The sequence below is a fragment of the Mastigoproctus giganteus genome, chromosome 8 (assembly GCF_048544385.1).
Source record: "Mastigoproctus giganteus isolate SK-2022 chromosome 8, ASM4854438v1, whole genome shotgun sequence".
Taxonomy (NCBI): Eukaryota; Metazoa; Arthropoda; class Arachnida; order Uropygi; family Thelyphonidae; genus Mastigoproctus; species Mastigoproctus giganteus.
In genome coordinates this window covers 14,587,483-14,613,302 of record NC_143582.1, presented here as the reverse complement: position 1 = coordinate 14,613,302, position 25,820 = coordinate 14,587,483, and the positions used below count along the sequence as shown (strand labels likewise).

General features: G+C 37.2%; 1 protein-coding gene across 1 annotated transcript in view; it reads right to left on the bottom strand.

Annotated features, from left to right (window-relative positions):
• LOC150081277 (fatty-acid amide hydrolase 2-B-like) overlaps positions 1-19,989 on the bottom strand; it is a 29,106-nt gene extending 9,117 nt beyond the window's left edge. The window contains exons 1-3 of the mRNA XM_090379482.1: positions 19,807-19,989; positions 11,047-11,266; positions 2,736-2,945 (exon numbers count right to left, since the gene is read on the bottom strand). Coding sequence (XP_090235608.1) covers positions 2,736-2,945; positions 11,047-11,266; positions 19,807-19,989 — 613 coding nt within the window. The remainder of the gene's footprint in view (positions 1-2,735; positions 2,946-11,046; positions 11,267-19,806) is intronic.
• Positions 19,990-25,820: the final 5,831 nt, after the last annotated feature.

The following is a 25,820-nucleotide window of genomic DNA, read 5'->3' as shown; positions in this document are numbered from 1 at the left end:
CAACATTTTATCCACCCTCCCTCCTTGTGTTAAGTATAGATAATTTCTGCACCATAGGACACGTTTTTTCTAGAAAACGTTGCCTAAAATTCTTCTGCACCTTATGATCAGAACATATACTAGCTAGGTACATGCAGTGACCTTTAGTCATGATGTGTGAGAGAGAGAGAGAGAGAGAGAGAGAGAGAGAGAGAGAGAGATTACAGTCAAAATGTTCAAGTGGTCTCCTAAAACAGCTACCACACATTCTGGCATATGAGTTGACCTCTGAACCACTAAAAAATCATCTAAAATTTTACGATCACTTTATACGCCAAGTAAAAAATACTAACCTTGAACTAAAAGCATGTGTTTAAGGTCAAGAAAGACATAAATTAATATGAATATATTTACAATTTATTACATATATATTTTTGCACAAATATATTGTTGCTCACCTTTAAAAACTTAACAATTTGTTCATCTTCTAAATCAGACAAAAACAATTAATGGAATTCGTCAAGAGTTGTGTTTTTGGGTTTACTTTTTGAATTCTGCAAAAGTAAACTGTTAAGAACGTTAACTTTTTATAACAAATGTGCCTCCTTGTTGTTTTTTGGAGAAACCAATGTGTTGTACAGTTATAAATGGACAACAAGGAATGTCTCAGTTACATAATCAGAACCTCCCATGTACGTACATAGCATCAGTATGAGCAGTGTCATGTTGCCACCTTTAGATGGTGGTTCGTGGCCTCCTGCATAAGGAAGGACTGTATAAACTTACTACTTTCTTTACATTTTACTTAAAAGATAATATTAATAAAATAAGGAGCAGAAATAACTGCTTTAAAAAGTAGACTGGTTCTTAAAACAGATTTTACTGTAATACACCACAACTAAATGAAATGCAAAGATGACTTAAAAGAAGGGGATTGACAATGAATATATGATTAAGCATGTATTTCCAAGGTAAAAAATAAAAGTTCACTTACATGTTGAGCCAACTTATATACTAGAATATAGGGTTCTCTTTTATTGTGTGACCATTTCAAATCACACATGACAGATATAAAAAAAAGGATGATTGCCAAATTAAACAGAGTTAGCTGTAATTCCAGATCTTAGCCAATTGCAGTGAATGGATATCTTAACTCTTAAAATTATTCACGTGTGAGAGTAGATCAAATAGATGGAGGCACTAAATCACAATTTCACACTAAAGGAAGAATGAAGTGACCAAACATTTCTCAGGTGTGCGAATGGGTGAAAATTAGTGGGAGTTAGCAAAATATGAGATACTTACCATGTCTTTCAAGAAATATGAATCAGCAATGTCAAAGAGTTTATCATCTTCGGTGGCCCTGAAGATGATAAACTCTTTGAAGAATGTGAAAGTTCAGATCATACAATCAGTAATTACAAATATGACAGTAGCAGCAATACATAATTGGCTTTATATGTTAAGTTAAAGCAAAAGCTTTGTTTTTCACTGACTTTTGTTTAGTAAGCACTTGTGAATTTGTTTCAAATGTATTTAATAAAATATTTTTTTTTCTGAAATTTGCCTTCTAAAACATGGGTGCATTTTATTATTCAGAAAATATGGTAATTATGAATGGCGCTTTAATGTAATGTAATACACACGCACACAACGTACTTCAACAAGGAACTGTTATACAGCTTCTTTTCTGATATTTCTTTTCAGACTCAAAATTAAAACAGTGCATTCATATCACACTGCTTGCAATCAGTTTCCTCACAGCTATGAATCACTTTATGAGGTTCTGGTAAACAGTTCTTGAGCACACTATAGAAGTTTTTAACCTATGAGACATCATTTGATAACTGAACATGCCTGAAACATAACACAATGCATATATTACCTAACTTGTTAATTTAGGTTATATGAATTAATATCAGTATAACATGAAATAAACAGATAAATAACAAAAAATATGAAATAACTAAACAAAAAGTAAACTTGGAACCATATGGTGGGAGAGGCAAGATCCAACTATTATTGTAGGGGTGGAAGAAACAGTTCTCTTTAGTCCAGGTGCTTGGGGATCAAACTTCTTAAGTTTTCCCAGGTCTTCTGCTCATCATCTGAAATACGGCAAAGAATACCAATTTGTTATCACTTTTTTTTTCTGAAGGATACTAATCAAAATCCTCTGAACCTCACTTCTTGAGACACCCACTTCCTTAGTAATTTCTTCACACATTAATCCCCCCCCCCAAATGATGTTCAAAATAGACAAAAATGTAGATGTCATGTCTCCTGTGACCTTCATTTCAATAAAGGTCACAGGAGACAATGCATTCTGGTCAAGATTATTATCCCTGCAAAATTCTCCCAAAGGCATTATGGATTTCTGTGAGATTCTAAATGTAACATTTCAATTTTAATGTACAGTCACTGATCTTTCATGTGTTTTTCTCTACATCCATTCCAAAATGTTATAGCTCACAAATGTCTCATCCAGTGATGAAAATTGTAGAAACGGACCTTGTTACTTGAGATCTACCCTCTAATAAAAGGCTATAGTCAACAATATGACATAAACCAGTAGATTACACATGCACAGTGTGCAATACTTTTGGGACAACTCTCATATCCATACAAAATGCTGAGTATACTACGAAAATAAGTTTCTATCAACGTGACTAATTAAACACAAAAGTAGTATTTTTATGGATAGAAATGGAGCAATCATTCACAACATAATTCCTGATGATTGACTGATTACTTACCACTGCTGCCACCAGGAATTTTTGATGTATCATATGGGTTTCTTGTGCGACCATACAGCTTATTTGGTGATTCATATGACATACAGAGTTCAGGAACATTTGTAACTGCTATAGGAATTGCTCCTGCTTTTCTCATTTCTGCAACTGCATCTGCATCTTTTTCAGCTTTTATGCCTTTTCTTGGTACAAAGCCACTTGCAAAATTCAAACCTGAAATACACAATTTAAGATTTACAAAATAGAAAATTGAATCTAGAAACAATTATACCAATATGAACAACTTTTCCTCCTTGTGAAGCAAGATTTAAAACAGCTGACTAAGAATTTTAGCAAATGAACTTTAATTTTTAAAATATACCTTACATTTCCCAAATAGTCAATCAAAATCTGCAATATATAGCAGAAGTAGCAAACAAATTTAGCATAAGATAGGTAATGTAGACATGTAGAGTATCTTATGTAGGACTGCACCTGAATGTCAGTTCAACTCCACCTTTGTACACTATGTTGAATACAGAACTCTGTAAAAGGCTCAGAAATGTGTGTAATGTTATGTTTGTGCAGTGTGCATGTTATGGGTGTTTAATGGCACATAAGCTACACTGCCTATAATGCACCACTCCACAGGGATGTTATTTGGTTTTCAGGAGCATTAGCAACTAAGGCCATATTGCTCCGGGGATATGCAGTGGTCATTCCCTGACCTTTCCGCATCCTCCGTATTTGGTGGTCACGGGCTCAAACCCCGGTCTAATCAAGAAGCGTGTGCTATGCTCACAGGGATGTGTTAGGAAATAATTCAGAATTGAAGCCATTTCAATTTCATTTTGGAAAACTATTCAGAATCAATGATATATTCCAATTTTTTTCAGAAAGCTGAAAAGTTCATTATTATTTGCCTGATCGCCAATAATATGCTCTAGTCATCTCGGTTGTTGAAGATTTGTTAAAGAAAGCAGGACTCATATTCTGTCCTATTGATAGTGAGGACAGTCAATAAGAATATGTTTGACTGTTAGTTGTGCTGAGCAGTGTGGACACCGAGGAGGAGGATCATCACCTGTGAGTAGATGGATATGAGTCAGATGAGTATGCCCTATTCTTGCCCATGCAAGTACCACTTCTTCCCTTCTCGTTGTCTGGATGCTTGAGTGCCAAAATTTTGGTTCCTGTTTCAACTGAAAAAGTTGAAACAGGAACATAAACATGAACATAAATATTATTAGTCTGTGTGTGCCATAGTTCTTTCCATTGTGCAAGGCATTTTGCTGCTATGATGACATTATAGTCCAAGGCTTGAATATGGACAGAGGTAAAATCTAAAGTTAACAGATTTTTTGCAGATATATCTGCCAGTTCATTCCCATTTACCCCTGAATGCACTGGAATCCAACAAAAGTTCACTAATTGTTGACGATGTTCAATTTTCAAGAGCAACCGCGTCATTTGGCTGAAAACAGGATGATTTGTATAGGAGGGATTTTCATTGCTCTAATTGAGCTGAGATAGTCGGTGTAAATTAAATATTTTGGAGATGGGTAAAGATTCAGATTTTCTAGAGCTAATTTTATTCCATGGAGTTATGCAGAAAAGTTGCTATACTCAGGTGGAAGGTAAGCTGAAATGATAGCAGAGGGAAACACTGCTGCTGCTGCTGCTCCAACAGCTGATTGAAATTTGGACCCATCGGTATATATTGGCAGGAAATCAACATAGCTCTGAATATGACTTGCATGGAGTTGTTTCGGGTTGAGAGTCGGTAGAAGATTCTTACCCCATTGAAGAAAATAAGTATCAAAGTTCAGTTGAGGAAGGGGAGGCCAAGGTGGATGAAAGTAATTCATTACCTGTTGACTATTGTGAAGAGGAACTTTCCAACTCTGTGATATTTCAAAAAGCCGTAGGCCTGCTGGCCTTATTTTATTAGCTTTATTTCTATAGAGATTAGGTAGTTGTGGATTGAAGAGGTATGGGTGAATAGGATGCAAACAGCAACTTTTTATTTTGGCTGCATACTTTTTGAGTAGTAACATTTTTTTGCAGAGGTGCAAAGGGGGTTCATGAGCTTCAATATATAGACTATGAGTTGGAGATGTCCTGAAGGCTCCAAGTGCAATCTGTAATGCACTCTGTTGTATAGGATCCAGCCACCATAGTATACTCTTTCAGGCAGTATCGTAGACTGGAGCATCATAATCCAAATAGGATCTAATCAATACTCTATATAATCAAAGCAATGAGGTACAATCTGCTCTCCAAGACAGGGTGGATAAAGCTCTTAGTATGTAGAGCTTTTTGAGACAGGTATTACATATAAATTTAATATGTTCAAGGAAGTTTAACTTCTTGTCAAGGGTTAATCTCAAAAATCTGATGTTTGTTGGCAATCAGAATGGTCAAGTCTGACATGTGAAGTTTGGGATCTGTATGCAATTTAGGTTGATTGCAAAAGTGTATAGCAACAGTTTTCTGTTGTGAAAGATGATAGCTTTGAGCACTGCCCACTTTTGCATTTTATTTAGGGATATCTGCAATTGACGTTCAATAGATCTCATGTTCTGAGAATGGCAAAAAAGAGAGAGAGAGATCATCAGCATTAAGGTAAGACTAAACAGTATTTGGAAGTTCTTTTGTAATAGAGTCAATTCTAAGGGCAAAAAGGGTTGCACTCAGTATAGACCCTTGCGGAACTCCTCCTTCCTGCAAGAATGTCGTAGAAAAGGAGTTAAAATATCGTACTTGAAAAGAACAACTCCATAAAAAGTTCTCAATGAATATAGGCAGGTTGCCTCATAGACCAAGGGCATGCAGGTCTCTTAAGAATGCTGTGATGCCAGGTAGTATCAAATGCCTTCTCTATGTCTATGGAAACCTGCATGCCCTTGGTCTATGAGGCATGTTATGTTGTTTAGCTGTTTTTACAAAGGCATGTTATGTTGTTTAGCTGTTTCTGGCCTCTTTGTCACCAGGAAGGTGACCTGGAAAGCCTGCCCAATATCCGTCTACACCACGGGGAGGTGGGCCACAACTGCGCATGTACTGTGGCAGACCTCAACCAGCTCGTACTGAATGCTTAAAACGAGTTTGGGATCATTCAAAGAGATAGAGAGAAAAAAAAAAAAAACACATCCAAACTCCACTGGTGAAGTCCAATACTAGTGGAGCCCAAACCCAGGCACCAGCAAAATCCCACCTCAAGCAAAGGGCAAAATGTCAGAGGGAAAAAAAAATCCTGCACCTACAACAGTAATGAAAGTCCTTGGGGGCCAGAAAAAAAAAATAAATAAATAAATAAAAAAAAAAATTAAAAAATAAAATAAATAAAAATCCCACACCCACAGACAGTAATGAGTGTCCTTGGGTGTCAGCAAAAAAAAAAAAAAGATAATAATAAAACAGGTAAAATAAAATAAATTAAAATACAAATAGGATAGAAGAAATAATTAGATAAATTAATTTGTAAAATAAATAAATAAATAAATAAAATGTATATATAAGAAAAAAAAATAAGTTAGATAAAAATAAAAAGTATATAAAATAAAATAAAAATAATAATGCCGCACCCACATGGAGAAACTAGTGGGTGCCAACAATCCTGTACCATAGGAGACCCAAATCCTGGGTACCAGCAAAAAGAGTTTGCCTCGTGAGGCCATAATTTCTACTCCTTTAGGAGATGTGGAGAAACAGAAAATAAAAACTCTGATCCATGGAAGGAGAAGGCAAGTTTGTATCATCAGGTAAGTGCAGTCAGTAAAGTCCAATCACGTAGTCCAGTCAGGTGTATCCTATCATAAAGTCATCCCCGTTAAGGCCACATTGAAATCAGTTGTTCTGGGGAAAAAGAAATCTAGCAAGACATTCTATCTAGGTACATCCTGTCAGGTAAGTAGGTCTATTTTATTTTAAAGGCACCTCCGTAGCCAGGTGGGAAGGAGCAGCAGTGCATAGCACACGCTTCTTGATTAGACCGGGGTTCGAGCCCGTCACCACCAAATACGGAGGATGCGAAAAGGTCAAGGGAATGACCACCGCATATTCCTGGAGCAATATGGCCTTAGTTGCTAATGCTCCTAAAAACCAAATAACAAACAACAACAACATCAGGTCTATTTTATAATTTTGATAACAGTGATAGGTACACAGAATATGTAAGTAATAGTTTCAGTAGAATCCAAGAGCCTAAATCAAGTATCAATGTGAGGTCCCCCCCCCCTCCACAGTTTGAAGTTTAGGATACGTTTCCAGATCAAAGCAAAAAGTCTGTTGAACAGTTAACATACACATCAAGTAATGGTCAGAAGTTTAAGAGTTTGCAGTAGATGGTGTAGGTGTATTTGCCAGAGGTTCAACAATTGAAGAAGAAGCAGTGGGTGGAGCAACCAACATCTCTTTTTTTGTAAACACTAGTGCAAATCTTTGGAATGCCTGAAAGGATTCTTCATTTTCCAAGAGAATAGCTTCATTACTTCAGCAAAATTATTATGGTAAGATTTTATTGTTGATCTTTGGTCAATTTCGTTGGATACATGTAGTTGGAGCAACGATAAATCACAAGCCCAAGTTTGCTGGGACCAGCAGGAAAAAAACTGTGAGTTGACAAGGCCGAATTGAAATAATTTCACATTTAGGGATCTGTGACCAGTGATTAAGAATTAAGAGTAAAGACTAGGGCTGAACCATTTCTAAACATCTCTTCCAATGGCAAAGGTAATATCTGATATAAAGTTTTGTGTCACGTGCCTAGTTTTGCTGGTATCCCATCTAGTTTGCAAGATGTTTATCAAATTTTTCCATATCCTGATTTCTCTTGCTTGATGTATGCATCTAAATTACAGGTTATGCCAAGAATTCCAGTGGGAATTCTGTGTTTTAATTGGTAGCAGAGACCTTTGAACACGAGATGAAGGTCCACTGAAAGCACACCTGCCAAGACCTGCAGTTCAGCAGAGGATACTGTCCTGCAGGCCGGAAGCATGGAAAGGAGCATAGATCTTTGAAGTGTGATTAATTAGGTTTAAATTTGATGTTTGTTGCACTGTGAAGATAGGTAACAGAAACCTATTTAGAGCACAGCAATCAATAATACTACATCACCCATGCCATCTACAGGTTAGACCATGATATCGATTAGTCATGTAATATATGAAAGGTTACAAATTGTAGAATATCAAATTCCAATACTATCCAGGTAAGTAATGCTTATGGTCTTCTTCATCTGCCAAGATCTACTTCTTTCTGGGTATTCTGAATCAATGCCTAGCAATATAGAGATACAATGCAATGTCTGCATACAACCACTGATATGCCCACTGCTGTTTGATGCATATACACGTCAAAACAGCACCTAAACAATGTGCTAATGTTATATATACACGCAGAGCCACGCTGAGGGTGAGGCGAATGAGGTTCTTGCCTCAGGTTAAAAGCTGAAAGGGGTGCTAAAAGAAAGATTAAATAATTGCCAACGTTTTCAATTTTATGTTTTCATTAAAGAAATATTGTTTATTTATAATTAAAATTATTCTAATTTGTGATATTTTTGACGAAACATTTGTTTCAAGTATTATAATAATATTGTTATTATTTTTGAAATGAATGATGTATATCATTCATTTCAAATCTGTTATATACTTATAATAAATACTGCTTATGAGAATAAAAATTACTTTAAACAGTTTTTATTTATTTATTTTTTTCATCTTTAATTTTTATTAAAACCAAAAATGTATTTTAAATAAGTCATATATATTTTTTAAAATATTTTAGGGGAGGGTACAATTTTTCATCAGGTACTAAAATGGCTCGGCACGGCTCTGTATACATGTCTCCTTTTAAGCAGGTAATCAATAAGTGCTGCAAAAGCACATGAAATCAGACAACTGTTTGATATCAACACACTGACTGTAGTCTGTGCTATTTTCAGCATTGTTTGGGTTTGGTTTGTTTAACATCAACTGAACAGTCTTAGCAACTGTAAAGCCATTATGTTCTGAATACAGTTTTATTTGTTCTTTAATATGTATTGAGGTTAGGTTATATAGTTGAGCATATTTTCAGCAAGGTAAAATTTTGCTTTTTAAAAAAAAAATTTGTAGTATTTTGTAGCTGTTTTCAATACATTGACCATCACCCTTTTGTGAATGTGTCTATTGCTAAAACTAGTGCAACCCTTGGAGTGTACAAAAGTTTTTTTTTTCCTATAAAACTGCTGAAACCCATATGTTGCATAAGAGTTTGATGGAGATAATCCCAAGTCAAATGTATGGTGATTGGTCATTTCTTCTTTCATGAAGAAATCAGTCAAACACTTCAGTTATTTTGCTGTACACCAGATGAAACAACCACAACCAAATGTTATTTTTTGGCAGAATGGCACTTCTCTACACCGAAGACCAGGAAGATAGAAAATTCCGGGATAACATGTTTTCAAGCCAAAGGATTGGACAACAAAGACTCATTTCTTTGCTCCCCTGCTGCTTAGATATAACTGATTTGGATTTTTTTTTTTTCTTAGATTATTTTAACAAACAAGCATGTCCACTAAAGTCCAAGGTGTGAAAGAATGCTGTGCATGTATCAACAATGCAGTTACTTCTGTACTGGACAAACATTGGTGTGAAATTTAATATTGTTTCAACATCTTTTTGGGCATCAATGGGACCCACACAAAAACCTATTAATGTCTGATGGAAACTTTTTAAGTTGTGTTCTTTCAAATAAAATAAACAGGTGGCCAATTGATCTAGTATGAGGGTACAAAAGTGTACACACTTTGAGTGACCGAAGTTCAAGCCCACATGATTACTAAATATGGTATAATGCTCTTGTATTCTCTCTATCTTGTAAAGTCCTCTCACCTTGTGGTCATCCCAGAGAGTAAACACATAATTTAATTTTTAATTTTAGAGAAGCTTGTAATGCATTGAAAAATATATGCCCACTCTATATAAATGTGTAACTAAAGACACTTTACTATTTCAGCCCAAAACAATACAAATTGTGAATAAACAACCTTTAACCTTGGAATGCATCTTCACAGGGTGCTCTTTTTATTGTGAAATTCTTAATCTTTGCTTCCTCGAAAATAAATAAATGTCTAGAGAATACAGCACACTGCTAGTTAAAAAAAAAAAAAAAAAAATGCAGTATAAATTAGAATTTAATAACATCTTGTCATATAATAATCTCTTGTCAGAAGAAAATAAGATCTTGTCACATAATTATCTCTTGTGAGAAGAAAATTCCACAATCAGGGCTGACAACTACCTTTCCTGCGATGTAAGCAAATATGAATGATAATACTGCATAAAATTGTGGATACCTTCAATTCCGGATGGGAGGTAGTATCTATATCAATAAGTGCAAAATACTGGCAGCAAGGGGCTGTGTGTCTACTAAGCTACACTACACTACACTACACTACACTACTAAAATCTTTTTCTTTGGTCCTCACAGTTCCAAAATTTGAATCAGAATGCTTGTGGGATTATTTTGAAAGATGCACCAGAGCATAACAGTGAAACACAGAAAGAAACAGAACTTATTTGGAAAGTTTCTGATGAAAGGAAACCTGAAGGGCATTACAGGAATGAGCTAGCTGCACTGAAGATAATAATTGTAACTATCTTGTGTAATTAATGCCAAGGAGAAATGTGCTTATTATCACTAAAGATGGCCAATGTACACCAACTACATTTTAATAGAATAGCATATTTCACCAAACCTAATACTTTCTTTCCAAGAGGGAAATGTTGATTGGCATATATTTTTCTCCACAATTTTAAAAAGTTTCCAGATGTATTTTTCTTTGTATGTAATTCATATTGAGAAATATATATCTAGAATCAAGCAAGGAAGAGCAATTGGTAGTATCTTCAGAAAGTGAAAATAATGCGTGACAGCTGAAGATCACCACAATGCCACCTTTACAATAAGTAAAGTGAAATGACTCGGCAAAAATATATAGGTGCCAAACAAAATACTAGGTACAGCCAGAGCCATTTTAACACGGAAGTCTACAAATGGCCATAATTAAGACAGACCTTTTCATGTGTGGGAAGGAGGGAAGTTATTTTCTTTGCATCCAAAGTCCTAACATGGTCCTGTGCACAACAGTCCTAACATCTAACATGACCCTGTGCACTTGTTTGCTTGTTAGAACTTAAAAGTTCTAACATAGCCACGTGCACAGTAGGTTAGCAATGGTCCCAGATAGGACTATATCCTCCCATGATAAATATAATGTGGATTTTTTTTTTTTACTGCTGCATGATGATTTTAAAAACAAGATAACTTCCACAAGACTCACCTTTTATACCAATGGCTTCTTTAGAAGTAAAAGGTATGCCTAGGAATGGTTTCTCTCTAGCTAGCTCTTCTTCAGATTTTATGGTGGACAAAATGAACTGATCAATTTTTCTTGCTTCTTCCAGAGCTTCATTAAATCTTGTATCTACCACAACATTTAGTATAGGCTGAATTTCTTCAATCCTTTCAATACATGCTTTTATTAGATCTTCACTCTTTACCTATATAAAAAAAAAAAGAAAAAAGAGATTAAGCTATGCACAAAAACTTCATTGTTCATGACTTGCAAATAGATTCACAGAATCTATTCTGTAAATAATAGTGATATAACTATGGTGAAGTTCACCACTCATGAATTACTCTTGCATACCTGTCCATATTGGGGAGAGGACATAATTCAGGTAATAGAAAGAGCTTTCTATTACAACTTAATTTATATTCAAGGTTAAACTATAAATTTACAGGTTGCAGCACTCAGCTCTGCCTGTCTGGCAGAGCTGAGTGCAGCTAAACAAAAGATGAAAGCCAGAAAGGCAGCCAAACATAATGGCATAACACCAGAGTTGGTGAAATATATGGGTACCACAGGGATGGATCTTCTATTGAGAGTACATTAGTTGAGGCATATGATGCAAGAAAGCAAGCTTATAAGCTTGTTTTTTGCTATAGAGCATCAGCAAAAAAAAAAAAAGAAAGAAAACCTTCCCATTTCACCCATCCGGTCACTCTAAATGTTTGTCTAGTTCAGCCTTAAATTTATTTAAGCTACCAACTTTCACAACAACAGATGGAAGTCTGTTCCAGAAATCAACTACCCACTGGCTAAAGGCAAACTTCCACACCCCTGTTCTATAACTGTCTTTCCTCAATTTGAATCTATGCCCCCCCCAGGTTCTTAATCTGAGCAAGCGGAAGAATCCCATCAGCACTGAGCCTGCTCAAACCATCCAAGGCCTTGTACACCTCAAACAGATCACCTTGCAGGTGTCTAGTCTCCAGATGCTGAAATTTACAGAATTTAAGCCTCTCCTGGTAAGAGAACCTCTTTGTTCCTCTCACCAATCTTGTTGCCCTTCTCTGTACTCATTCTAGGCAATTCTAAATTCTTCCTAAAATGAGGCTTCCAGACCTGTATGCAGTACTCAAAGCGTGGCCTGACCATAGCCTTACAGTGGTATAATTACTTCCTTGTCTCTGCAAGCGAAATTCCTATATATCAAAACTCCATGACTCTATTGGTACTGCTCAGAGAACTTCATACCCGACTGCACAATTACGCCCCCCCCCCAGTATTTTTCATTCTCCACCTCCCTGAGTGTAATACCACACAGTTGGCACATTTCTCTTGGGTTACTGGGATGCATATGCAGTACTTTGCATTTGTCAATATTAAACTTCAGTTGCCACTTCTCAGCCCATCTACCTAACTTTTCTAGATCCTGCTGCAGTAGCATACTGTCTTTAGTGTCATTAACAATCCTGCCAACCTTTGTATATCTCCAAACTTGGACATTAAGCCTAATATACCTTTATCGATATCATTAATAAATACACAAAACAACAGTGGGCCCAACACCAAATCCTAGGGGACTCAACTAATAATGTTAGTTCACGTAGAACAGTGTCCATTTATTACCACTCTCTGCCATCTCCAACTCAGCCATCCTTTTATCCATTGCAGCAACTTGCCCTTAATGCCATACTGCTCCAATTTGTATAGCAGCCTTCCATGTGCAACAGTATCAAACACTTTCCTGAAATCCAAGTATATGATATCAAAATTATTTTTTGCATCCAGTTCGTTTGTGACCACATCGTAGTTGTTGTTGTTGTTTGGTTTTTTAGGAGCATTAGCAACTAAGGCCATATTGCTCCGGTGCGGTGGTCATTCCCTGACCTTTCCGCATCCTCCGTATTTGGTGGTGACGGGCTCGAACCCCGGTCTAATCAAGAAGCATGTGATACGCACTGCTGCTCCTTCCCACCTGGCTACGGAGGCGCCCCACATCGTAGTAGCCAATCAAATTGGTCAGAGAAGACTTTCCCTTAACAAACCCAGGCCGTGTCTGAACTACTACTGCAATCTTGTCTAGGTGATCCTGCATCACTTCTTTAACCAATGTCTCCATTATTTTCTCCAGAATAGAAGTTAAACTAACAGGTCTATAATTATTTGCATCGCCCTTTGAACCCCCTTAGTAAATTGGGGATATATTTGCACAACTCCAGTCCATGGAGACCTGCCCTGAATCTAAAGATGCTCTCATAATTACGGCTAAGGGTTTTTGCCTTTTTGGTGTTTAACTTCAAAAATTTCTCCTCCACTTTGCTCTCCATTATTACAAAATCATTTAGCTACCTTTTAGAGTTTAGTAAACTTCTGTCCTCCCCTTCCTTACAGAATTCCTCATGTGTAAATGTAGATGCAAAATACTCATTCAGTTTGTCAGCTATCTGAGCAGGATCATCAACAGTCGAACCACCAACATCAAATGGAACAATCTGATTCATCCCCTTCCTTCTAGAGTTTACATAAGTAAAGAAGTCTTTGTTGTTTTCTTTGCATTCTTCGCCAAGGATTTCTCATAATCAGCATTCACTTGCCTAACCTCCTTTGTGACTTGATTACAGCCTAGTTTATATCTGCCATAGGCTTCTGTGTCATCAGATAATTTATATGCATCCCATGCACTTTTGTTCTCTACCACAAGCCTCATTAGTTCATCTGACATCTATTTAGGCCTAAATCTTGAATAGTATTTCTTAGTTGGTATGAAAAGCCTAGTAGCTTCCAAGATTAATTTCTTGAAGGCTTCCTATTTAGAATTCACTGTTTTTATCATCATCAGTTGATCCCACTATATAGAATTTAAACTGCCTAAGACCAGTGTAATCACCTTTAAGAAAACAAAAACCCTTCCCTTTACCCTTGATGGTAGTTAGATCTTTAAGTAAATCCCACATCAGTAGACTGTGATCACTGTCACCTAGTGGTTCTTTATCTACAAATTCCTAATGCATGAGTTATCACTGTTGATAATCAGATCAAGAGTATTACCCCCTCTAGTTACCCCTTGGACATGTTGCTGTAGTAAACAATCCTCCAATAAATCCACAAAAAAGTCTTACTAGAGTGAGTGACCAATCCACAAGTTCCAGTCAATATCTGGAAAGTTAAAATCCCCCATTACAAGACATTCTGATTTACTGGCACACTATTTCTCTGCACAATTGTTCATTGTACTCAGCAGTGTCATTAGGCCTATAACACTCTCCTACTCTTTTCCCTTTCCCAGTATTTATGTCACACCAAATTGACTCAACATCGCACTGTCCACCCATGTCAACAGTAGTGATGCAGATAGATGGAAAAGTAAGGAGACACTGGCAGACTGGGATTTATCAGTCTAATTTCTAAAAAGGATGACAACTAGAAGTGCCAAAACCATCAAGACACTTCCTTGCTTAGTGTACTGGGGAAAGTGTATTCTTGAATGATAGAAACAAGGCTCAGGAAAGAGGTGGATGGACAGCCGGAGGATGATCAATGTGGGTTCAGACAGGGAAGGAGCACACAAGATCTTATCTTTATGCTCCAGCAGATTATTGAGAAATCCATTGAGTACAACTCAGAAGTGCACCTCTGCTACTTTGACCTTGAGAAGGCATTTTACAAGGTTCCATGGTGTGAGTTAGAGTGGTGGAGAAGAAAAATGTTAGCAGAAGCTTATTAGCTGACATTAGAATTTACTACACATGATGCTGCAACTATATGAGAATTGGCAAATACGAATTCAGAAGAATTCTTGACAACATTGGGTGTGAGGTAAGGAGACATTCTCTCTCCACATATCTTCATCATCATCGTGGATGACATCATCAAGGACTGCAAAGCACATACCCGACCCTTCCAGTTGGGAAATTAGATGATGAGGCCTGCTGCCATCTCCAAGCTTGCTTTCACCGATGATATAGCTTTGATAGCCAAGTTGCAGGAAAATCTTCAACATAACCTGAATGTATAGCAGAAAGCTATGATGGATTTGATAAGCATTCCAAAGAGGAATGGTTATCAAATCCATCAAGACCAAGTCTATGGCGATTTCCTACATGTATGCCATCTGATCACCTTAGATGGGAGAAACAATGATCCGGTTTGGTACTTCAAGTATTTGGGATCTATCATCAGTAAGGATGGCTGAACAGATGAAGAGCTAAATGCAAGGATTGCAGTGTCGGGATGCCTGTACCCAAGTCTGTAGTGGAGGGTATCTGCAGGTATACACTGTATACCCTCTGGATTATTTTAGGTGAACAGTGTATGCCTTCTGGTTTTTGAAAGACTTGAAAAAACAATATATTAATATATATATATATACAGGGTGTCTCAAAAATATTGGTACAAACATTTAGGGGAGGGTAGGTAACATCTAAAGGAATGTGAATCGCATAGGAACCCATAACAGGAAACATCACGGGAAAGTAGTAGCAGAGGCACAAGAAGCAGAAATGACACAAGACAGTAATTAGCGGCAAACATTTATTTGACATAATATTAAAAATGGAGTATGAGATGGATGCATTTCATGATTTTACAACAGATGCTCGAAGGTTCCACCATGAGACGTGATGCATGTGTGACACTGACGCAGCATGGATTGGCGGATACGGTTGAACACACCTGGAGTTTCTTTGACAGTAGCAGAAGTGCAGACGAGTCTCCCCCCCCCCCCCCGAGATCCATTTCCATCTCCACAGGCAATTCATATACGATAGATTTGAGGGCCCCCTCAGAAAGAAATCAAGGCTCGCTAAATCAGGTGAGCGTGGGGGCCAGGCAACGGGTCCACCACGGCCAATCCATCGACGCCCAAAACGCCTGTTCAAATGGTCACGAACACACCTTCCATAATGGGCAAGTGCCCCGTCATGTTGAAACCAAATGTTGCGTCTCACATTTGCTGGAACACCATCAAGTAACCCTGGTAGAACTTGTTCAAGAAAGATCCGATATTTAGCGGAGTTCATGCGGGATGGTAACAGGTATGGGCCGACTAAGCAGTCAGCAACCATACCTGCACACATATTTATTGCAAAGTGATGTTGTGCTGCATGGGGGCACACACCGTGTGGGTTGTTGTGAGCCCATACATGAGAATTGTGCCGATTGAATAAGCCTTCCCGAGTGAAATAAGCCTCATCCGTGAACAAAACATAGGCTGGAAAATTCAAGTCTTGAACACTTTCTTGGAGAAACCACTGTGCAAAAGCCACATGTGCAGGATGATCTTGGGGGAGCAGTAACTGAACCCTTTGGAGATGAAAGGGGTGTAAGGAATCGTGGTGCCAGACACACATTACTCTGCAACGAGACACTCCTAAGGCAGAGGCAATGGCACGTGTGCTGGTAGTAGGATTATTCTGGACGGCATTCAACACACTTTCTTCCATGGCGGGAGTTCGTGTCGAGCGTGGTCTGCCCGCACTACTCCTGTTACCTCTAAATGACCCATAATCGCACAAATTTTGATGCACACTTGCAAACAAACGGTGGCCCGGTACATGTCTGTCTGGGAAGCGTTCTCTATAAATTCGTTGAGCGGCTCGTCCATTGCCCCATGCTAATCCATACACTAGGTGCATGTCTGCCAGCCCACAGTTCATACATCGATGCATGCTCTTCGTGCAGCGACTGCTGCTTGAATGAGTAAACCAGAAATTTTCCCTCTCGCGAACTGATGAACAGCGCCATCTACCGACTTACAGTGACGTTTCCAGTTATGGGTTCCTATGCGATTCACATTCCTTTAGATGTTACCTACCTCCCCTAAGTTCGAGCCTGTCACCACCAAATACGGAGGATGCGGAAAGGTCAGGGAATGACCACCGCATATCCGCAAGCAATATGGCCTTAGCTGCTAATGCTCCTAAAAACCAAATAACAAACAAACCTCCCCTAAACGTTTGTACCAATATTTTTGAGACACCCTGTATATACACTGGTGTTCAAAAAAAGTGCATCACCCCTTAAAATTGTAATTGCCGTCCGAATAACGTAAGTATATGGCAATATTTCTTACGGATTGCATCAGATAACATTGACACACGTAGGTGATGACACAATATTGCATCAGCTGTTACTTTCAGCTATTTAAGAACGCTCTGCAAGAGTTGGTCATTCCTTGCTTGTGTCAAGATGGCGAGTTACATGCAGTTGATGCCATGAAGAAAGAGTGCTATTGTCGCTTTACGTAATGAAGGGTGTTCTTCCCGCCATATTGCTTATAGAGTGTCTTCTAATCAGTCGACAGTGAGATTTCTTCCCAAACTCAAAAATACTGGTTCTGCTGATATGAAAAAAGGAACCAGACGCAAACGAGTCTCTATGCCAAAACAGGACCATGTTTGTAGCGCTTATGCCTTAAAAACCATAAAGCTTCTTTATCTGAGCTGAAAAGAGAATGAGAAGTACATACAGGAGTGGTAGCAAGTACAAAAACAGTGAGGCCTCTTCAAAAATGGAATTGTTGCCTGTCATCCTAAGAAGAAGCCCCTCCTCACACAAAAAATGGTAAAGGCCCAATTCATTTGGTGTAAGGAGCATGTCAAATGGACCCCGAGCAGTGGAATTCAGTGATTTTCTCGGATGAGAAAAAAATTTAACCTGCATGGCTCTGATGGGAGACAAACGATTCACCGTAGACGTGGTGAAGAATACCATCCAGACTGTATGGTATGTACAGTGAAATTCCCTACCAGCCAAATGATATGGGGGGGTGCATTTCGTATCGCAGAGTAAGTCACCTGCAGTTTATAAAAGGTTCCTATAATGCCAATGGATACCTGGCTATATTGTAAGGTAAATTGCTGCCAACCATTAGACTATTTCAACCTGCCAAGTAACTGCATCTTTCAGGACGACTCTGCTCCTTGTCATCGGGCAAAATGTGTAAGTAGGCACTTCTGTAGTTACTTTAGCTTCATTTCTGCATTAGAGGTTCGACAGTAATGTGTTTACATTTGTTACAGGTCAAAAAATGGTTGGAAGAACGGTCCATTACAACTGTTAGCTGGCCAGGAAAAAGCCCGGACCTGAATCCTATAGAGAACTGTTGGCATCGTGTTGAATCCGGAGTTGGTAGAAAGAAACCAAAGACCTTTTGTGAATTTCAGGAATCCATAATTAGTGTTTGGAACCATGAACTATCAATTGATTACCTTCAGAAATTGATAATGTCAATGCCTCGACGGTGTGCTGCTGTCATCAGGGCCAGAGGCGGCTTAACTAAATATTTAAATATTAGTTTGCACCTGGTGGACTTTTCATTTTGTTTTCCATTTAAAATAATAAACTGAAGCAAATTGAGAACTTCTGATAACATTTCAGCCATAATTGTTGTGTTTACCAAAACTGTTATATAAAGGCTGCAAATGCTAATTTTGGAATATTTTGTGAGCACCTGTCAAATATTACTTAGCTTTGCCTTAACTATTAATAAATATCTTTTGTTTCTATTTGTGATGCTATTCATTAATGTAACATACCATCGTGAAAATGGGTTAGAAATGCGAAATTCCTAGGTGATGCACTTTCTTTAAACACCAGTGTATATATAAATATATATATATATATATATGCACACATATGGGTATACGCTGTATACTCTATGGAATTTAATTAATAAGCATGGTATACTCTCTGCATATGTAACATTTACAGAGTATACCTTCTGTTAATTTTACGACTATAGCACTGCTTGTACCATGCCATAAACCAAGGGCTTATCAGCAAGAAGGAGGTGAGCATGGGGACTAATTTAGTTGTGTACAAGTCCACCTATGTACCAACCTTGACATACAGCTGTGAGTCATGGACCCTTTCCTCTTAGCACTCAGCATCAAAGCTAATTGCAGGCTGCCAAGATGAGGTGGCTTCATAGAGTGGAACAGAAGACAAGATGAGACTGAGTCCACAGTCAAACTATACAGGATGCATTAAACATAAATCCACTTCAAATGCAGATCCAAGAAACCCAACTTTGATGGTATGGCTAGGTCATCAGAATGGACAACAATCAATTTCCATGTTTAACCTGGGAAGCCAAACCCCCTTGGGTGAGGCAAAGGGGGAGCCCCGCATGAAATTGAAAGATAACATCCAGAATAGTCTGGCTGAGATAGGAGCAGCCTGGAGACAGATCACAACCGCTATTCTTGACAGGAAAAGAGAAGGAAGGAAGTAAGCATGAATGCCTTTAATACTGAAGTGGTTAATGTGTTACAATTATGAAAAATTCATATTTTTCTTACATTGCAATAATTTATATTTTCTAAGTTCAATAGACATATTTGAGCATTTTAGTGTATGTTATGCACTGCTCGATAATTTTTTTGAAAAACAGAATATAAAGCAATGTCTTTGAAATAGAGAAGACTGGCTTTTCATTATTTTTATTATACATTTTTTAGTAATTTAAAAATATATTATAATAAAGTTGGTCATGTATGTGGCCATGTTAGTGTGCTGCATACACCAACAGCAAGAGATCAGATTTTTTGATGGTGAATTTTTTCACTGCCCAAAATATTATTACTGTACTTATTATACAGTAAATATTATTACTGTAAAACGGTAAAAGCTTTACAGATTTAATCATATACATTTACCCAAGTAAAATCTCATAAACAAAAATAAATATTTATAAAAATAAAATATTGAAATATTTTATATCATCTATAATTTTGATTTTGTTGTTTTTACCTGTCCTTTTCTAATCTTTGCAGCTAGTTCTGTAGCAGATTTCAAGAGAAGTGGATTTTTAATTGGAGGAAGTGCATCAGATTTTCCATACCATAAACGTAATATACAGCACGAGATGCAATGAAAGAGGGATAAAATGCCTCTAATCAACAAAAAGCAAATAGTATTCCACAGGCTTTCCATGATTTAGGAATAATGAAGCATCAGTAAAATGTTCAGGAAGTACAAATTATTCTGGACCTGCAGGGGGAAAAAAAAGATAGAAATATATATTTTTTTTATTTTAAAATTTAAAATGATAATTTTCATTTAACATACTAGTATAACAGGGTTCCCATATGTTCCAGATATGACAGAGTGTTTTAGCAGGCGCCTCCGTAGCCAGGAGCAGCAGTGCACAGCACACGCTCCTTGATTAGACCGGGGTTCGAGCCCGTAACCACCAAATACGGAGGATGTGGAAAGGTCAGGGAATAACCACCGCATATCCCCAGAGCAATATGGCCTTAGTTGCTAATGCTCCTAAAAACCAAATAAGAAACAAACAACAACAACTGTCTTAGCATCTTGGCAGGCTGATGAAAACTGTAAAGATCCCAGATTTGACCACTTATAATGGTCCACTGCCATGGGGCAGTAATGGCAGTTTTTATTGTCAACTAGGCTAATCATTCAATTCAACACAACACTACATTTGGTTTTTTTTTTTTTTTAGGAGCATTAGCAACTAAGGCCATATTGCTCCGTAATATGCGGTGGTCATTCCCTGACCTCTCCGCATCCTCCGTATTTGGTGGTGACGGGCTCAACAACACTACACTGATTACTAAAGCATCTCCATTTTTACACAAAAGATCTGCTGATATTAGCATTAGCTTGCTTTCTTGCATATGATGCAAGAAGGCAAGCTTATGCAGCATCAGTCAAAAAAAAAAAAAACTGCTCCCATTTCACCCCTCCGTTTGTTCCAAATACCTGTCTGGCTCAGCCTTAAATTTATTTAGGCTATCAACTTCCACAACAAAGTATGGAAGTCTGTTCCACCAATCAACTATCCTCTGGCTAAAGGCAAACTTCCGCACATCTATCCTACAACTGTCTTTCCTCAATTTGAATTTATGCCCTCTCATGTGATTATTCTGAGCAAGAGGAAGAATCCCATCAGCACTGAGCATGCTCAAACCATGCAAGGCTTTATACACCCCAATCAGATCACCTCGTAGGTGCCTAGTCTCCAGACACTGTAATTTGCAAAATTTTAGCCTTTCTTCGTAAGAGCAACCCTTTGTTCTATTTACTAATCTTGTTGCCCTTCTCTGTACTCGTTCCAACAGCTCTACATCGTTCTTAAAATGAGGCCTCCAGACCTGTATACAGTACTCAAGTAGTGGCCTGACCATTGCCTTATACAAGGGGATAATCACCTCCTTATCCCTGCTAGAAAAAGTCCTGTATATCATTGATAAGAGAACATGAGCTACTTTTGCAGACCGTCTGCACTGCTCAGAAAACTTCATATCTGTCTGCAGATATTTAACCCCAGGTCCCTTTCATTCTCTACCACTGTCAGTGTAGTACTACAAAGTTGATACATTATTCTGGGGTTACTGCTTCCCATATGTAGTACTTTACATCTGTCAATGGTAAACTTCATTTTCCACCTCTAAAGCATTTCTAAGATAAAAATATATGATATCATAGTTATTCCCTACATCCAGTTCCTTTGTGACCACATCATAGTATCCAACCAAATTGGTCAGGCAATACTTTCCCTTAACAAAACCATGCTGTGTCCGAACTATAACTGAAATCTTGTCTAGATGATCCTGCAGTGCTTCTTTAACCAGTGTCTCCATTAATTTTCCTGGAACAGAGGTTAAACTAACACGTCTATAATTACTTGTGTCGCCCTTTGATCCTCGAATTGGGGTCACATTTGCACATCTCCAGTCCATGGGTACCTCCCCTGAGTCCAAGGAAGCTCTTACAATTATTGCTAAGGATTTGCTTACTTCCTTTGCTACCTCCTTTATTATAACTGGATAGATCCCATCCACCCCAGGTGTCTTTTTTATGTTTATCTTCAACAATTTCTCATTCACTTTCCTCTTAGTTATTACAAAATCATCTAGCTCACTGCCAGAGTTTAACTCACTTCTGGCATTCCCCTCCTTGAATAACTCCTCATGTGTGAATGTAGATGCAAAATACTCATTTAGTTTGTTAGCCACCTGAGCAGGATCATAAACAGTTGAACCATCAATACACAGTGGACCAATCTGATTCATCCCTTTCCTTCTAGAGTTTACATAGGTAAAGAACTCTTTGCTGTTTTTCTTTGCATCCTTGCCAAAGATTTCTCATAATCTGCCTTTGCCTGCCTAATCTCCTTTGTGACTTGGTTACAGACGAGCTTATATCTATCATAGGCTTCCATGTCACCCATTAATTTATATGTATCCCATGCATTTTTCTTTTCTGCCATATGTCTCATTAGTTCATCTGACATCCATTTAGGCCTAAACCTTGAACAATATTTCTTAGTTGGTATGAAAAGCCTAATAGCTTCCAAGATAAATTCTTTGAATACTTCCCATTTTGAATTTGCTGTTGGTAACATCATCAGTTGGTCCCACCATATAGAATTTAAATACTGTCTCAGACCACCGTAGTCGCCTTTATGAAAGCAAAAACCCTTCCCTTTACCTCTGAAGGTAGAACAAGGGGGCCATAATTTCAAGTTACAGGGGGAGATGTTTAGACTGGTTTGCAGGAAGTTTTATTTTAGCCAGCGAGTTATAAATTACTGGAATAAGTTATCTACATGTGTGGTAGAGGCTGAAAGTTTGTTGAGGGAAATGCATGGGTTGTCCATTTCCATTTCTCTTATTAATTATTATTATTTTTAAAAATTTTTTCTTATTATTATTATTTTATTTTTATTCTTTTATTTATTTATTTTTTATTTTTGGCTGGTGCAGCATAAGCCATAGGCTTCCTTGCATCATGTGGCCATTGCTAATATCTGCCAGAACAAAAAAAAAAAAAAAAAACCACACACAAACTTGGATATTCTCCTCTGATGAGACTTAGTCATAACACATTGCTGTCTACCTTTTTTCTGGAGAGGGACAAATTCAATTTTCCCATTGATGACTACAGAAATTTCTAAAATCCTCTTCACTCAAGGTTGTAGTCAGCCAATCTCAGCCAGGGGACTGGAAATATTTCAAACCGTCTAACATTTTAATTTGGCTTGGAAAATACACACATACATACATTTACAGACATAATATATATGCACAGATATGAGAAACAAGCTTGGGTCCCATTAAAATAATAATATTTACTGCTTAGATACTTTTTTTTTTTTTTTTTAACTAAAAGTTAAGGAAAATCTATCCTTTAGTGAAAAAGTAAGTAAGCCTTAGAAAACAAAGGCATGCACTTATCATATCTCATAGAACAGGAGTGAGAGAACAGACTTCTTTTATTCTCCATCTCTCAAGTAAAAACCTGAATTTCATGAAAATTCTAGAAATAAGCATATCTAATTTAACATTGGCATATGTTAAACATTTAACATTAGCACATGTTTATACATATATATGGTTCAATGAGTGTTATCTCTCATTAATAATTTGTATTCACCAGACTGAAGTAAATGGAACAAAGTACATTTCGATCTCTGCTTTTCAGAAAAATTAACATTGAACTGACAATGGTATGGCTATGTCATCAGAATGGACAACAATCAATTTTACAAAAATCTTACAAAAAGGTTTACAAAAATAACAAAAATGAGTCAAGGTTTCTAAATAAAAAAGGTTAATGTAAAATATATAACTGGTTGGAAACATACTTATATATACAAATAGTGTTTTAAAACTTTCTTTTTTGTCTTGGTTTTGTTATTTTAAAATATGTAGCACAGTGATGCTGAATTACCAATTTATATGCAGTCATATTTGAATTATAAAAAAAAAAAAAAATTAAATTATTTCACATTTACATCCAAAATGAACCAAAAAACTCTAACAATTAGTTTGTGGCAGTACTTTTTTATAATTTATTGTGCCTCAATTTCAATCCTTCACAATATTGTGACTGCACCTCAATATAATTTGCAATCACTCTTAACAGAAAAATAACTCTGGTTATGTTCCATTCCATGCTTGGATTGCATTATTTATTGTTTTAATATACTATTAAATTTTTACTGCATAAAATGTTTGAATATACTATGAAATTTTTACTGCATAAAACTGATTGTGAGGCAGATATCTTATTTCAATACTGTTTTCTTTGATTATTATTATTATTATTATTATTATTATTAGCTATATGGTGCAAAGAAGCCTGAGGCTTATGCTGCACCAGCCAAAAAAAAAAAAAATTTCTGAATTACCCTGAGAGAGAGAGAGAGAGAGAGAGTCAGAAGTAGAAGGGAATCACCACGATGCAAGAAAGAGAAGGATGATGATAACCAGCTCAAGACCCTGGGTTTGCCAAGCCCATACTCACCAGATGTGAGCCCCCCGGGGTAATACTTAGAAAATTACAGCCAGGGGCTTCTAGTTACTGTACAGCAATCACAAATGAATTAGACTTTTTTATAAAGATAATTCACCTGTGAGTCATCTTTATAAAGAAGTTATTTCATTTGTGTTTTCAGTGTATTGTTAAATTAATCTATGCTTATTTCACATTAGTTATTTTCTTAATTAGTAAATTGTCCTACAGGATCAATTTAACTCAAACATCACATGCAATTTCAGGTGTAATGTGTGCATGAACACCACATTAATTTGTATACCACACTGATGTCACTTCCTTGCCAACCTGCCATAAGTTCTGGATCAAGATGAAGGTTTTGTTTATGACAGAAATGGATACAGTCAGATTTTTGTGATAAAAGCTTGCATCCATTATAGCCTGCTTCAACAGTCTTTTAATTAATCTCATATTATAAGATTGACAAAAGTTGCTGAAATCACTGACATAGCATTGGAAGTCACTGATGGGAGCTGACCTGTAATGGAGTTTCTCCTGATAGCAAAGAGTGCTAATAAGGGTTCCCCAAGGTTCTAAATAGAACCTTGAAGAACCCCTTCCTCTTGATGGAAAAGGTAAGTAAGAGAAGGTCTGACTAGAACTTCAAATGTCTATTCTGATGAGAGGTTCTTATAAAAAGTGGGATGATGTCCCCCCTCAGACCAAAGTTCTAAAATTGGTGGATCCATCAATTGACTTCCAAAGGACTAAGAGCTTTGCTTTCTCTGTCTTGGCTTTATCTTTTTGGGGGAAGTATGATCATCTACCCCGGGGGCTCACATCTGGTGAGTATGGGCTTGGCACACCCAGGGTCCTGAGCTGGATATCATCATTCTTCTCTTTCTTGGTGATTCCCTTCTACTTTTGTCTCTCTCTCTCTCTCTCTTAGGGTAATTTGGGAATTTTTTTTTTTTTTTTGGCTGGTGCAGCATAAGCCTCAGGCTTCCTTGCACCATATAGCTAATAATAATAATAATCAGCTTGTATCCATATCTTCCTCAATGAAAATTTCCAGGATTGACTCATCAGCTTTTGGATAAGCTAAAGGGCTATCCAAACACAGTACCACTACTACCACTAGCCTGAATCCTGTATCTCAGACCATGAGAGTAGGGGCATGACATTAATACAGTTGGCCCTTGCAGGCAAACCCACTAGCCAATTGATCCTGAGCAAGCCATTTGGGATCAACCATCTTGTCGAAGCAGAAGCCAACATTTTGTGCCACATGCTTTCTTCCAATTGGAGGAAAGTATGCAGCAGTAAAGCTAGTTGATTGACAAATGACAATCAACACTTGCATATAATTAGGTTTAACTTAATTCATGATTTTTCATAATCATGTCATAATTAACATAGATTTCTGGAATTTTCAGTGGAGAAATCTAAGAAAACATTTTGAAAAACAGCTGTGTGGATGGAGTAGATGAAGAGCATGAATTACTGAAATACAGTCTGTT